Source organism: Dermacentor silvarum, chromosome 9, assembly GCF_013339745.2.
Source record: "Dermacentor silvarum isolate Dsil-2018 chromosome 9, BIME_Dsil_1.4, whole genome shotgun sequence".
In the NCBI taxonomy this organism is placed as follows: domain Eukaryota; kingdom Metazoa; phylum Arthropoda; class Arachnida; order Ixodida; family Ixodidae; genus Dermacentor; species Dermacentor silvarum.
In genome coordinates this window covers 33,583,927-33,600,679 of record NC_051162.1, presented here as the reverse complement: position 1 = coordinate 33,600,679, position 16,753 = coordinate 33,583,927, and the positions used below count along the sequence as shown (strand labels likewise).

At 44.4% G+C, this 16,753-nt stretch overlaps 1 protein-coding gene across 1 annotated transcript; it reads right to left on the bottom strand.

Moving 5' to 3' along the window:
* Positions 1-2,188: 2,188 nt before the first annotated feature.
* Positions 2,189-15,846, bottom strand: LOC119465204 (BTB/POZ domain-containing protein 6). The gene is made up of 2 exons (XM_037726003.2): positions 15,569-15,846; positions 2,189-2,971 (listed from the first exon to the last, which is right to left on the bottom strand). Exons 1-2 carry the CDS (start codon positions 15,829-15,831, stop codon positions 2,287-2,289), a joined length of 948 nt encoding a protein of 315 aa, XP_037581931.1. The 5' UTR covers positions 15,832-15,846; the 3' UTR covers positions 2,189-2,286.
* Positions 15,847-16,753: the final 907 nt, after the last annotated feature.

Genomic DNA, 16,753 nt, shown 5'->3' with positions numbered 1-16,753 from the left:
CGCGCCACTGACAACTCCCATGTGCATTGATGATCCCAATAAGTCTCAGCATCTCCAGTGGAGCAACTTCCTCCCAGGAGCCATCACGTAGAGAGTGTCGGTCGATCCGAAAGGCGTATTTGTGTTCTCACACACAGTCTTTATCACGTGACTTCGGTAGCAAAACACAAGAGAAAAAAATGCAGCCCTCTTGAGAATCGACCTGCGTCACTCCATAGCGCTGCTCCACCTATCACGCACCTTACCACCGACTCACCCAAAAGCAAACAAACCAGCTAGACACACTCATACGAACAGCGGTGAAAATGGCGACAGGCCTTCCTATCTACGCCTCAACAGCCAGACTATTACAGCTTGGTTTGCATAACACCATGGCCGAATTAATCGAATCCCAGAAAGTCAGTCAGATTGAACGACTGAAACGTACATCGACAGGAAGGCACGTACTCAGACAATTACGTTACCCAACATCAGAGTTTGCCCCCACGAGAGCCCGTCAATCGCCCCAAACATCAAAGAAAACATTACAGTGGCCCGCATACCTCGGAATATGCACCCCGAACACCATAAAGGCAGGCGCGCTGCACGTGCAATGGCACTGCACCGAGCATATGGCAACGACCTCGACACCTTCTATACAGACGCCGCGTGCTACCCCGACATTACAGCCAAAGTGGTAGCGGTGGCCGACTGGAGGTGCGAAGCACTATTATCAGCCACAATACGCACTGACAACTGCACAGAAGCGGAAGAAAGTGCCATAGCCCTCGCCATCAGCGCTCAACCTCCAGATAAGACCATACATATTCTTACAGATTCCCAGCAAGCATGTCAAAACTACGCACAAGGACGGATTTCACCGATCGCTCATAAAATTCACACAAGAAGCAAAATATTCCACTAGTTCACCTAGTCTGGACACCTGGGCATGCGTCTCTCCCTGGCAATGAGCGCGTTCACGCGACAGCCCGAGGCCTAACCCTCCAGGCACCGGTGGAAGACCAGTCCAACGCAGACAAGGTGGAAATGATACCGCTTACATACACGCATATACTACAACACCACAGACTATCCCATAGAACATTCCCTCCACCACACGTGAGGCTAAACCGTGCAGATGCAGCCGCTTGGCGCCAGCTCCAAACTAATACGTTCCCCAGCCTTGCTCTCCGCCACACTTTTTACCCTAGCCAGTACCCCGAGAAATGTCCTTTCTGTGGTGGACACCCAAGCCTCTACCATTCTACGTGGGAATGCTCCAAAGCACCCGGCTTACCTAGAATACCCAACCCCTCCCCATCTCAGTGGGAAGCCGTTCTTTCCAGCACAACCTTCGACGACCAGGGATACCTGATCGACCGGGCCAGCCGGATAGCAGCAGCAAATGGGGCCCTGGACTGAGGGCTCCACCCTCTGGGACTTCGTTACAAAACATCAAATAAAGTTTTCTACGACTACTACTACTACTAACATGGGGACCGGGCTGTCTCGTGGGCAAAAACTTGATACAGCGCAGAGTATTTGGCAAAATATCTGGGCCGTAGGTTGTCAAAACCCTAAACACAAAAATAAAACTGCAGTCGTAAAATATGAAGCATGTTTTCGTATAAATACAGCACAAAATCATAAACAAAACTTACCTGCAAGCACCTGTTGACGTCTGCAGCACTTGAGCTGAAGCGTCTTCATCAGAGCTAAAAAATCTGCTGATCCCACATCGTTACTTGAGCCATCACTGCTGCTTGGGGCATAAAAATTAGCAGAAGAAGTGGGCTAAGTGCTTGCTACAGGAGTAAGCTATAGCAGTGCGCAAACGGGACGGACCATATTGTTGCCGATTCGTTTCAAATTTCACTTGCGGTGGTGCCTCCGCTCGCAAACAATAAAAAACAAAAACAAAACTGAAAGAGGAGTTCTCAGTGAGTAAGCCAGATAGCTCTAGTTGTCAGTAACGCAGCGGTTTCAAATTTTGCAGGAGATTCAAAGTCATCGGATGGCCTATGGCACCGTACTAAAAGAGTTAAAATGCAATATTATCAACAAACCAACTTAAAAGCCTACAGTTCACAGCATAATTAAAAAACTGCATGTCAGCCTGCAAGAGAATGGCAGCTGGTAGCAACTTCAGCACAAACCAGCCAGGCCTTCTGGCACACCTTATGGGAAAGACCTCATCCAATAGCTTACCAGCAGTTTATCAAACAATTATTTATTATATGTCTTGTATCCCACTGGAACTGTTCTGTCTAAAAAAATAGCTTTGCTGTGTGGTTAAAGCAGGAGACATTATTTTGGTTTTTCATTGCCTTCAGCAGCTGGGCTTTTCTTCCTCGCTACAGTCGTCAGTGCATCAATCGTTTCGAATGGATTAGCTTTAAAAAGCAGCAGTCCACGAGCTGTGTCGTCGGTGCAGACCCATGAAGGCAATGGCACTGAACCGCGAACAATGATGTTCCTGAGAATGGCAAAATCTTCTTGGTCCTCGAGCACGTTCCACGAACCGGGACCCTTCACGTACTCCTGCGGAGTCAGGGCTAGGAATCGCAGCTTGGGAAGAAAAGGCCTAATGACTGCTGGTAGCTCCAGCGAGGTCTCACCCGACGACAGAGACTTTCGGCACTTCTCTTCCGCCCACTTTCGGATGGCCAGGAAGATGCAACTCTCGGGCACACCACTTATGACTTTCAGAATGGACTCCACCGTGCTGTCGAGCGAGTCGATGAACGATTCTGAATTGAGCACCGAAAGGGCATCGTTCTTGAGCACCTGAAGAGCGGCCTTATCGGTCCTGTCAATGTCAGTTGTTGCCAAACAGTCCAAGAGGGGACAGACCTTGTCGGGAGACATGTTTGCTTCAATGTACTTGGAACACACTGCCACAAGTTCGGGCACGAGGTACTTGTCAGCAGCTTCACGAATGTGGATTGCCTCTTCGAAGGAGTCAGGCTCGCAAGTGCCAGAGTAGAGGTATCTGCACAATAACAATGAAAGCTACCATGTTAGGATATAAACATCAGCAGCATGCTGTACACAAAGACAACACCCAGATTTATACAACATGCTCTGAAAGATACGAATCTGAGGAGAAAGCAGATGGGTAAAGCATGAGAAACAGCTACTACAATGTAGGGGACAGAATCGCAGAGGTGGCGAAAATGTAAATGCTTGCATTCAGTCAATAACTTATTTTAAGGCTTCACATTATGATGCTGGAAACTGTTTGGCCCTCATTAATACAGGAAGCCTTGGTTGCACAAGCATGCGATGGCTGCCTTCTAATGTTACCAGTTTTTAGTTAAGGATAAATGCAGCACGGCTCAGCTTACATGGAAATCAGAGTGACGTCACAGCAATTAGAGGAGGCGATCACATGATATCGCAAGCCACTTAGCGGATTAGCCAGCTGTAATGAATTCGGTTAACTTGCCCAGTACATACAAAGTAGATATTCAAAACATTTCCCTTCTGACAGTTAGGTAGGCAAATCAACAGAGATCAATTCAAGGTCCAGCAGTTTGTGTGATGAGAGCACACAATACTACTTGACCAAATGACCAAGATACACAAGAAGCAAGTCTTCTCAGTGCAGTATGATGCCTGTAAATGGGAGGAATGTGCGGCACAGAGAAGTTCAATAAGCGCCCCCTTTGGACAGTAGCAAAATTATTATTGGAGGAATAAAAGGCAATCCACCGAAACTAAAAACACAAAGTGCTTACACGAACTGGATCCATGGGATTTGTGAATACAAGTTAATAGGACAATAAAGGTATGCAATACAGCAGACTCCCTTGCTCAGCATGGACTGTGTTGCTGCCAAGGTAACACTTGCATAAGAGTAACACTTTTCCAAGAAATTTTCAAGTTCATTCTACAAATGTCATGCACATCATATGATCTTGGCATATTGCCCTTGTATGCCTGGTTCCAATGTTTACACAATTACAAAAAAAGCTAGCTAACAAATCTTAACTTTGTGCTGAAAATGCATGCGAATGCTATTGTCACTTTCTTGTCGAGGTGAAGGACCAGTCGTCCGAAGCTGTGGGTCATGAATTCAACTCTCTATTGGGTGAACATTCAAGCTTGCACCACCACAACCACAGGCCTTGCAATTTATCACTTGCACCAAGCGATAAATTGAAATAGTGCAGTAAAGACCTCTCACAAAAAAAAAAATACGGGACAATACGTGAAGTTTATGATTTCAGTCTTTTAAAAAATTTTGGTGCTCTCTGTGTCAAAAATTCGCAAAAGTTGCCATGTTGATTATCAAAGTCACCAATTAATCAGCCTCACCATTAGATGGTGCTGTAATCAATGACACTGTAGAAGACTGCTATTAAAATGTAGCATGGAGACGTCTGGCCTTCCAATTCTGCATTGCTTTCTGGCATACCTCTGGCTTGGTCACTCAAAAAGAAAGACTGCATCAAGTAGTAGTACCAACATTCCTGTCGTTACACTTTTCAAGTGATGCGTCTAATGGTATGACTAGCTGGTGTAGGTGAAGCTGAAACCATCTTGATAAACTACGTCCGAGCGCCAGAGAACACACTCACATGCACATACACCCAAGAAAGAAAGCCGTCTCCCCCTTTTCAAGTGCGCGTGTGTTCTTTTGCCCTCTGAAGCAACTTATCAAGGCTGCTTACCAACTAGCCCAGCTACAAGTTCTAAGCTGCAACCAGTGTCTGGCTTTAGCATAGCCGACATCTTTTCATGAACACATTAGCAGTGCTAGAGCTGCTTGCACAGGACTTGCACTTCACATAAAACATCTGCTGGAGCACCAACATATAAGGAAAGGAAAAGGCACTAAAGAAATGCTTGGTACAGCGCTAGCTCAGAACTGATAATAGCAACATGCAAGTACACATCCAACAGTATCATCTATACTACTACTGACCTGACAACTTCAAAAGTACTACAGTTGAAGCCTAACCAGTACTAAAATTTGTTAAGAACCCTTCACTGAATTCGGGCACTGAGAAAAAACAAGTGCGGCATGTAAATCGCGCGGTGGCAATCGAGTCTGTTAAGTATGAAACAGAAGCCCTTCCTCTCGAGGAAGCCACGCTTTTTGCGAGAGAGTCAAGTCACACGCACAAATGCTTATAGGTAAGACGTATTGCCTGCAATGTTGCTGACCATCGCACGTGACTTTGAATCATCCAATGTGCAACACGCAATGCTGCCACTGAAAGTGCAACGCGCAACAAAAAAGGACGCGGAGCTCGTCACATGAACCCTGTGACGACACCGTGCTCATGGCGCCCCCAACCGGCTACAATGGTGTGACATCATCGGCAAGCTGAAATATATACAGGAAGCCGCACAACTTCGTCTTTTGTGGGTAGGGCGGAACCAACAGTGGCATGTGGCTGACCACGCATCTGTTTTGCATTGCACAGGTTGGTGCTTTTACGGTTTCTACCATTTCAATCCGTAGTGATGTTCGTGGTATTGTGGTTCTGCCGTGCCCCCAACAGTGCCTTAGTATCATGTACGACTGTTTTCTTGTCTGTAAACTGCTAATTTGTGGTGACATAGAAGAGAATCCAGGCCCTACGCAAAAGGAGATGTTCGAGGAATTGCTGGAAGGCCAAAGGGCCATCACTAAAGAATTAACAGAAATTAAAGCTTTGGTCACTAGCAACGTAAAACTGATTAATGACCTTCAGAATACGATTGAGATTAGGAGTACGTTAACTTCATCGCCTGCTAGTCAAGATGAGCAGGTTCAGACCGCTCTTAAGACATTTGAACATGTCGTAAAGTTTCAAGCAATGAAACTCACTGACCTAGAAGACAAAAATAGAAGGTCAAACCTAATTATACACGGATTGCCTGAAAGTCCTGAGGAAACAGAAGCTGATTTGAAGGAAAAAGTTGTTTCTGGCATTTTTAAAGATACACTGAGCATGAGCTGCGGGTCGATAGGACGCATTCATAGACTCGGTAGGCAGCGCAGTAAATGACCTGTAATTGTTTATCTGCAAGACTTCAATGAAAAAAAGGAAATATTCAATAATGTGAGGATACTGAAGGGATCTTCTATATTTATTCAGAATGATTATTCACAGGCTACGTTAAAAAAACGAAAGCTACTCTGGGAAAGTGCTAAGGATGAAAACGCTCAGGGAAAAAAGGTAACTTTGCTCCATGATAGGCTTAAAGTGGATGGTGAAATCTTCTGGGACGAGACTAGTGGTAAACGTGTGAAAACGGCAAAACCAGGTAAAGGGCCACAAACAGGAAATCAACGTAGCCAATCTCAAGCATGACAGGGATGCTCGGTATCAAATAGGCAGCTGATCAACATAAACGCACGTAGTATACGCAATAAAATTGATTCGTTAGAAATTGCTTTAGTTCAACATGATCCACATATCACAGTCATTACCGAGACGTGGCTCCGCGATAAGATAGATGAAGACATTTTCCCTGTTGAGTACAAAGTATATCGTAAAGAGAGAGCTTCAAGAGGAGGAGGTGTTGCTGTACTTATTAAAAACAACGTTGAATCTTCCTTATTGGGCGATATTACTGATATTGAGGGCTTATGTATCAAGCTCTCATGCTGGGGTCATCAATTTATCTTGTACGCGTTATACAGACCCCCTGATCTGGCTCCAGATTACTTCAGAAAATTAGAAGCTCATATGTCGCAATATTTGAAATCTAAAATCTTAATCATTGGTGATCTTAACCTACCCGGTGTTGACTGGGACGGACTACAGGCCCTTGAAAGTTATAACAGACACGTAAACATTGTTTCTAACATCATGCTAGCACACAACCTAATGCAAGTTGTTGGTGAGCCAACCCGAGAACAGGGAGCATGTAAATCGGTTTTAGATTTATTGTTTCTTCCGAGAAATTTTTCTAATTTTACGGTCTCTGTAGAGCAGGGACTGTCAGACCATCATCTTATTAGTGTTTCCTTGTCACTTAACTCTCACAGTAAGCAAACGAAATCATTCTCCTTAGTTAAGGATTATTCACGTGCTTATGATGCAAGCATTTTAGAATACATGGATAGTTGCCTGTTTGATTTCAATGACAATGATGTCGATGTTCTTTGCTGACAATTTAGAGATATGTGCCTTCGTTGTTTAGATACATTTGTGCTGAATAAACGAAAAAGAATTCATAAGCAGACGCCCTGGATGATGTGTAACCTCATTCAACTGAAACGCAAGCTTAAGCGATTAAAAAGGAGACATGCGCAGTCACTTTCAGTGATTGCACTGCGCGAGCAGGTAGCGCATGCTCTCCGAGCATCTAAAGATAATTATTTTCAAACGTTATTGCCAAACTTCATTGAACATGACCCAACAAAGTCCTGGACTTTCATAAGTGAGCAAAAGAAACCTGTCACACAGCTTAAATTTAATGATCAGATGATTTCAGACTCAAGAAAAATTGCGGAACATTTTAACATATATTTTCATAGTGTGTTCTCACAAGCTATCATGTGCCAATCCACGACTTCTGCTTCAACATATGACGTATCATTTATTTCCTATCCAGGTGTATTATCGCTTTTGTTAAATCTGAATGTCAAAAAGTCGTCTGGTTGTTTTTTTATTTCAGACATACTGCCAATCCCAACGGGGATTTTAGCAGGAAGGGCATACATGTAATAAGTATATTACACAGGTGTAAAAAAAATTGACCATGTCACAAATATCAAATTACAAAAAGGTGTAGTTGCGCGTACAATGAATATGTCATACAGGATTTAATCAATGTCTTTATACAAAGGAAACGGTAAGGTTAGAACGCTACAAATAGTTTCTATTTTGGAAATACGTAGGTAGTTTTCAAGGTGTGATAGGAATGTATCTTGATTATGACTAGTAGTTTAAAGTAGGCAGACTATTCCATTCCCTTATCGCCTGCGGAATAAAGGAAAACTTAAAGCAGTTTGTTTTCAAGCGGCATTCCTGAAGAAAATGGGGGTGTTTATGACGTGAGGGTCTAGTTTCTGGGTTAGATAGGTATTTGGTGCTATCAATACGAAGCGTATTGTGAAAAAGTTGAAACATCATTTTCTGGCGTACGAGTTTGGCGCGATTTTGAAGGGTTAGCATTCCGGCTTTTTCCATTAGTTCGGTGGGGGAATCAGATGTGCGGTATTTGTTAAAAATAAACCTTACTGCTTTTCTTTGCACGCTCTCTAGTTTATTAATTAGGGTATTTGTAGATGGGAACCAGACGGTGTTAGCGTATTCAAGTACTGGTCGAACAAATGTGTTATAGGCTAGAAGCTTTGTTGGATGCGGTAATGAATGGAGGCGCCTTTTCAGGAAGAATAGCCGTCGTAATGCAGATGAAGTTGCGTGATTTACATGTGCCTCCCACCTCAGGTCATCTGATATGATTAGCCTGAGATACTTGTGTTCTTTAACTGGGGTTAATTGGGTGTTGCCGAGTGTGTAAGAAAAGTCTGATATACTGTTTTTCCTGGTTATTCTAAGCAAAGCTGATTTACCTATATTTAATGTAATTTGCCATTCCATGCACCATTGTGATACTGATTTTAGGTCGTTTTCGAGGGTTAGGTGGTCATTGGGACAGTTTATTTCTTTATATACTATGCAGTCGTCAGCAAAAAGTACCGCAGCGATGGCCTAGCGGTAGAGCATCCGCCTCGTATGCGGGAGGTACCGAGCTCAAATCCCGGTGCCGCCGGGAACCCACCGGTTTTTCTAATGGGTAGAGATGCCCCCTGGCATGGTGCTCGGCTGTCGTGGGGGTTCACATCTCGAAAGAGGGCCCAATAGAGATTTCAGGACTTGTCTCTGGGCGCCTCTTGTCCAACCACAGACGGCCTTGTGGACGAGCATCCTCCGCGGCTGTGGGAGGCAAGTGCTGCCTCCGGGCACCTACCGGTAAAATAGGTACAAGCGCGCTCCCGGCCTGGTGCTCAGCCATTATGGGACCTCAACGCTTGGAAAGGGGTGTTTGACCTCAACCCGAAGGCGTCCCCACCTCAATAGGTGCTTGGGGCGCCACAAACATCACTTGTGATAATATTCCTAACACTTTTCTCAAGCAATATGCTGAAACTGTCGCGAAATTTCTAGTTATATTATTCAGTACATCGCTGGCAACGGGTAAATTACCCGATGACTGGAAGGCAGCCCGAATAGTTCCTGTATTTAACAAAGGAGACCGTCTTCTGGTACAAAATTATCGTCCTATTTCCATAATATCGTCCTGTTGTAAATTAATTGAACATATCATCGCTAAACAAATTAATCAGTTTCTCGAGAAAAACTCAACCTTAACGCCTCACCAACATGGTTTCAGAAAAGGATGCTCAACAGTAAGCCAGCTAATTACAGTGATTCACTCACTAGCCTCTGCTCTTGACACTAACGGACAAGTAGACATGATTCTTCTAGATTTTAGCAAAGCATTCGACTGTGTACCTCATGATTTACTCGTAACAAAATTAAGAAATACAATGCTTCCACCGATCTTTATACATTGGATTACCGATTACTTGAGAAATCGTAAACAGTATGTTGTGATCGATGGGCAACAGTCGGACTGTCTACCGGTGACATCGGGAGTACCGCAAGGTAGTGTACTCGGACCGTTACTTTTCCTTTTGTACATTAATGATCTTGTAAATGCAGTTGACTCCAGCATTAACATCAGACTATAAGCTGACGATTATGTTTTGTTCAGAGATATAACTTCCCATAACGATCAACTTCAACTTAACAACAACTTTTCAAGAACATTTCAGATTGGTGCAACATGTGGGGAATGCTCCTGAATACGGAAAAAAGTGTTGTCTTACGAATTACACGCAGAAAAAACCCACTAAAGCACACTTATAAACTAGGTTCGTCAGTCCTACAAGAGGTTACTAACTACAAATACTTGGGAGTCACCATTACTAACAATTTGTCATGGAACATTCATATTGACAACGTATGTGCATCAGCCTTTCGCAAACTATGTCTACTCCGACACAAATTAAGAAACGCCCCGGCTCGTGAAAAACATTTGTGCTACATATCCTTTATTCGGCCCATACTCGAGTATGCATGTGTCGTCTGGGATCCCTATACTGAAGTAAACATTAACTCGAAAGAATACAGAGAAAAGCAGTTCCATTTATTTTTTCCAAATTTTCGCAGTTTGATTCTTCCACGGAACTTATGCTAACAAATGATATACAGTTACTAGCGTTACGAAGAAAAAAATTGCATTTTGACTTTCTTGCGGCACTTATTAGCAATAAATTAATTATTGAGCCATCAATATATATTAAACCTTTAACAACTAGACACACCCGGCACCACCAACCCCACTCTTTAAATCCATATTTTGCACGAACTGAGGTGTTCAAATATTCCTTTTTTCCACGGACTATTAATGACTGGAACTTGATACCGTCCCCAATTGTACCTACTACTGATTGACATGTGCTCTTTTTCTTTTTCTTGTGTTTATTCAAATGCTTATGTACACACCCTGCTTGGACCTGTGCAAGGTCTGCAGTATTGTATAAATAAAAATAAATAAAATCCGACACTATCGCTCAGCTCTAGTTGGGAGAAGGCAGGGAAGGAACGCCGCTTGCGGATGCTTGTCGAGGCAGTGGGGAAAAGTATGTTGGCAGTCACACCTGCCTCCTGGCGGCATGGTAACGTGGCATTTTAATCTCCTCCAATAATTAATCCATTTGAAACAGTCTTGCACTAAAGCACTCCCTAAAACACTCTCACAACTTCCTATGCACATCCAAAATTTACCACCGGGCCTGGTGAGGTGCCCTTTAAAAAATACCAGAAATTACTTTAGTACAGTGGAATCTCGATGATACGAATCTCACGGGGTCACGAAAAATATTCATGTTAGCCGAAATTCGTATCATCGAAACACAATTAAAACTAGCTAAATTAGGGGGGGCGCAGCGATCAGATCGCGAAAATCGCGAGAAAAATATTTTTTTTTTCAAAACCACGCGTTTGGGTATCTGCAACGCCTAATCTACACTTTATCAAAATGGTTTGGCTGAAAATGCGCTAAAAGTGTCCAAAAAAGTTTAATTCATAAGTGCGCAGGGCGAGAAAACAGCTTTAAATCGCGCAAAATCACCGCAGTTCACGGAGCCATATCTCGTATTTACCGCCACCGAGCGTCGCCATCTTGGTATCATTCGAAAGCTCAAAGTTTCGCCCTTCCACTTCTCAATTCGTCCGTCGTCGCCATCTTGTAACAAACGCACAAACATAAAAGAAGCGCGGGTCTGCGATAGGTAGTCCCACGGGCCCTCCGATGAAAGCGGGCCTCCGATTGACTGCCGTGCTGAAAGGCGTCTCTCCATTGGTTGCTGCTCTGGCAGGGGCAAGATGGCAACCGCAGTTGTCTGCTTCGTAAACCACGCCGGCGTCTTCACTTGACACACAGAATTCGGATTACTGAGAGCTCCAAGGTTAGTGATGGATCGACGATGGCGAATAAACTTTGGACGAAGCACGCCTTCAGAATACGGAAGCGCTCCTACGGCAACAAAAATACAGCGATTAGCGGGAGAGGCGGAGGAGCACCGGACTGAACGAGCGCAACCTTGCACCGTGCATTACGTGCCGCGCTATCTTGCACCGTGTGACTCCAGCAGCGAAACCGACAATCGCCCTGTGCCATCGGCACTGATCATGCAGCCGATGGAAGACGGAGGCTCCCGCGCCTCAACGTACGGCCGCGCGAATCAGCCGAGATCGTATCTCGGTAGACATAGCTCGCTGCGACTAGGCAAAATGGCGCAAACACAATGAACGCGGCCCGAAGCACGGCAGCCACTCCGTCCGATGGCACGCGAAAAAGGAGGAAAAGCACAAGAGCAACAAAAGCGCCACCGCTTCGAACTCTTTGTGCCCAGTCGCGGCCTCCGCGCTGTCCGGCGTCGCGTCCGCGCCTCCGCACCAAAAGAGAAAGGGAGAAAGCGCGTGACTGCGCGCTGTTCTTTTTCGCCGCCGTCGGTGGGGCGGCGTTTATTTGTATCAACCGACGCGGGTTGAAAATCGATTCGTAACAACCGTTTTCTAGCACGTTGCAAAGTAATTGGGCTCGGCCGGGACCGCAGAAAATTTCGTATCATTCGGATATTCGTATTAGCCGTGATCGTATCATCGAGATTCCACTGTACTCAATTGTGGACCATTTACTAGACGAATTCACAGCATTTATTCCATTGAAGACCTGTAAACAGACACGCTCCACTACTCATGCATATATCCGTCTCTGATGCAGATAACTCTGCTATGAAGTTTCCTCACGAAATATTCACGTCACAGCAGCTGAAAATATGATTGCTGTTATTTCATTTCATTTCTGAAAGTGCCCAAGAACAGCTCTAGGCCTTAATATTGGTTCACTTGTGTTACACAAAAGAACAAAAAATAAAAACAACAAACAAAACAGTAAACCTGAAAGTACAGTGGTAAAATGCAACAAAAGCTTGAATTACATTAATTACAGAAATGAGATAATGAGCAAATGTAAGAGCTGAAAATATCAACATCGTAACGCAAGGTATTTTGTTGTGTAACAAGACGTGATAAGCGTGATAACAAGACGTGATAAGCGTGTTCAGAAGAGTCGCGTGGTGCTGCTGCAAGTACGCAGGTCTGAAAACTATGGCTAATTGAGCAGGTCTGAAAACTATGGCTCCCAAATTCGCTCGGAAACTGTATTTGCACTTTTAAGAATAGATTCTGCCTTAACCCTTTGAAGGTTTTTGCCGTATCTGTACGGCGGTGGTTTTCTGTCCCGCAAGGTCTTTGCCGTACGGGTACGGTTTCGATCCTTCGTTTCAAATTTCGCGCCATAATGACGATGCATGTTTACTGGGAGGTGCTGCTACCTTTTAGGACTTACAAGAAGCGTTTGACATTTGTGCTACCTTCTTGCGGAGATAAACAGAACTGATTTCTAGTTTCAGCGCGTGCATTCAGCGCGTTTCAGCGCGTGCATCAGCGCGTGCGCAGCGACTGCGGCAACACCCTTTCGCGGTTTCGGTTTTGCCGCGTGATCGCAACGGAGGCGCGCAAAATGTGATTTTTCTCTTTGTCGGCACTCCCTTGAAGGGGCGGCGGAAGTTGATTTCTACCCTTATTGGCGCTGCTCATAGCTTGTTTATCACCGTCACTCACGAGGTATTCTCGCTCTCTGCGGCAACGCGCTTTCGGTTCCGCCGCGTGATCGCAACGGAGGCGCGCGAAACGGGAGTTTTCTCTCTGTCGGCACTGTCTTGCAGTGGCGCTGAAGTTGATTTCTATCTTGATTGGCGCTGTCTTAGCTTGTTTATCAGTGCCGCTCACGAGGTATTCTCGCTCTCTGCAGCAACGCGCTTACGCGGTTTTGGTTCCGCCGAATGATCGCAACGGAGGCGCGCGAAACGTGAGTTTTCTCTCTGTCGGCACTCTCTTGCAGATGCGGCAGAAGCTGATTTCTACCTTGATTGGCGCTGCTCTTAGCTTGTTTATCACCGCTGCTCACGAGGTATTCTCGCTGAGAGGGTGCCTCAGACCTCTGCCCAAAGTAGCCTCACGCAGAGAAGATGTCATGTGTGTGCCAACACAACTCGTTGCCCCAAGAGGAGAACAGACACGCATTTTTGGTGTGCAGACTGCGATAAGGCGCTGTGCGTAGAACTGTGTTTCAAGGAATACCACACTCTGAAATATTAGTGAACATTTGGAGTTCTGAGTGATGCCGACATCAAAATACTGTTTCTAATTTTTTTTCACTATTTATTCCCGACTTTATACATTTTGTACATTCAATATCCGCAATAAAGTAATTTGACCATCTGGGAAAGTTTTTTTCAAAATAATTCGACCTTTATAGGGTTAAGCTAGGCGCAAATAAAAAATTGTAAAACGATTGGCGTCACTATGGCTATCGAAAACAAGCTCTAAAATCAGATAACTTTACATCCAAAATTGTAAAGGTTGGCAGTTATCTGCTAGAAACCACCACTTGCAGGTTATTGGGGGGCAAGAAAGACTGGCGCTAAAGACTGGCGCTAAAATTGGTGTCATGTTGACAGCATCGTAAGTACAGGAGTGCAACTGAAAAAACAAAGGTTCTTTAAACCCGCCATGCCGCCATGTGCGCTTTACCCACACTAAGGCTCACAGCGCAGTGAAGAATGATGAGACAATGACAAATTCAAAGAAATGTTGAATTGCTGCGAAGGGCTACAGTTGCAGACTGATCGTTCGGACTCGATGAGGACCGCCAGAACGTTTCAACTATCGAGTCCGAAATACCGGATTTGCCCCAAAATAGGCGAGTATTATTATTTCACAAAGGCCGGAAGAGGTGTGCCATATTCTCGGATCATCATTTTCGGAGATAGCTGCAATTTCGCATGACTATAGTGCAAGATGCATCGGCATCTAGGAGCGCCGGCACTCTTGGCACAGTGCCAAGCATGCCATTTTCTATGTGACTAGCGCAAGACATGTCGGCATCAACGAGAGATGCCATTCTTGGCAGTGTCAAGTATACTGTTTTATTGCAGTGCGGAAAGCTGCCTCCCGTTGATGAGTCCGGTGCTAGTCATGTGAAATACTTTAACGCAAAAATGAAAGAGCATTTGGGCAAAAGTGAGCATTTTGTAGAATAAATGTGTTTTTTCCTCAGCGACAACTCATTTGAAGCTACGTTGCTGCCAGAACCTGTGCCATGATATGTAGCTTCAGAAAATAGCAGGAATGAAAAATCAATTTTTCTATTGATTTGTTTGTCTCCAAGATATGTTCCCCTTCAGTATGAGCTATTCGGCAAGACAGCAGCAGCACCTAGCAGCCACGGTCACGAAAATCCAGGAAGGTCCACAGACCACTCATTGATGGTATATCTCTATATATGGGTGCCAACTGTCCATGAAAGAACCAAGGTGCTTGACCATCCGCGATTTCTTTAAAAAATGTTATGGGCTTCAGTGGAACACGAAGCATCGCTTCACAAAACGTGTTTGTGAAAATATGTTTTCACTAGCTCTAGCACCACCGATACGGTGCATCCGCGCTCATCGGCATGTTCCATTGGTAGTTCATTCGGCTAGCTGGCATTGGTGCACGAAAGGTGCAATAAATGCCCTTTTCATTGTTTGCACTATTGTGTTGTCGTTACTTTGTCCCAAGAGCACGTCCGAGAACCCACAAAGTTCAACTGCATGTCTTACGTAAAATTGGCAATTTTCATCCTTGCCTCTTTGCAGGTCAGACTACAGTGAATCATAATCTGACATCATGGAAAGATGAGAAATAAACAAGGCAATACACACGGACGCTACCATCTTGCCTACTGTCCGTCCCCTTATTGCACCATCCGTAGTTTACAATAACGTTTCCTGTTAAACAACACGGAAAACCAATTAGTGTAGTCTCATTATTTGTTGCTTCAGTACCAGTGTACCACAGATGGTGCAACAACCGTAGGCAAGGTGGTAGGGTCGTATGTATTGCCTTGTTTGGCATATCCACTTGTGACTGACTTCACAAGACACACATGAAAACACACTGACTTGAGCAATCCGTAGAATCCACTTGGGTGCAGGTCAGTGATGCAGACCCTGTCCTTTTCGGGCAGACTACCAAAGAACATGGTGCCAAAGACATCATTTCGCATAGCCAGGAACTGCTTGTGCGCTCGGATGGTCCTTGTAAGCAAGTACCGCTCAGACTGCACCACGAACTCCACGTCTGAGAACACCGTGCTGTCCAGGTACTTCTCCAAGTTAATCTGCACGTACAGTTGTGAACGCCAAACAATGTTACAAGCACTCATCTTCTCCCAAAAGCCTCGTTAAGGGGAGAGTTGGGTTCTGGATCAAACTTATTAAAGCGAAACCATTATGTGGCTCATGAGGCAGAAAATCCGCCGTTGGCGTGACCACGATGGTCCAAAAAGTCAAGTGAGCCCACGTGAGCAAATTGAGGCAGTTAATGACGTCAATTAAGGCAAAGTTAATTGAGGCAGGATGAATTAAGGCAATGTTAACTACGGTGAAGTTAATTAAGGCAGGTTTATTAAGATATAGTTCATTACAGCACTTGAACCCACGACCTTTGGTGGTCGCAATGCTTTCGCATTCATTCACGTCGGGATAACTAAGTGCCCCTTGAAAATTTTTTTGCAATCGTTATTCTTCGAGGTATGGTGCTGAAAACTTGGACTTAAGTATAATATTTGCTTTCGAATATGAGGTTTATTTTTGTTTATCTCCACTGGTTCTAATATTACGCAAGATTCTTTTAATGATTTTCTGCAAAGATTTGTAAAGTATCAATTCCTCAGATTTCACTAAACAGGGTATCAATGGTTTCTCTATGGTTCGAGGAATGCCATAAGACCAACATTATTGCTCTGCTTACAATAGAACAAGAGTTGCTAGAATTCCAAGTTATGCTCCAGAACAACACAGTCAACTTTCACCTTAATTAACTTTTTTTTTAATACAGTGGAATCTCGATGATACGAATCTCCAAGGGTCACGAAAAAAATTCGTATTAGCCGAAATTCGTATCATCGAAACACAATTAAAACTAGCTAAATTAAAGAGTCAAGAGGTGAACTCACTCAGGCACACGTACGTAAAAAGCATTTACAGTATAGACCACTTATAACCTAACCGTGTATAGTGCAGAACTGGCTACAACGCGGCCTTCTCCGACTCCCGTTTGCCCTCCCATAGAACTCCATGTATATG

Coding starts and splice junctions, on each gene's coding strand:
- LOC119465204 (XM_037726003.2), bottom strand. CDS start 15,831: ATGAGTGCTTGTAACATTGTTTGGCGTTCACAACTGTACGTGCAGATT. Junction 2,972..15,568: donor GGATTCTACGGATTGCTCAA/GTCAGTGTGTTT, acceptor GTTATTGTGCAG/ATACCTCTACTCTGGCACTT.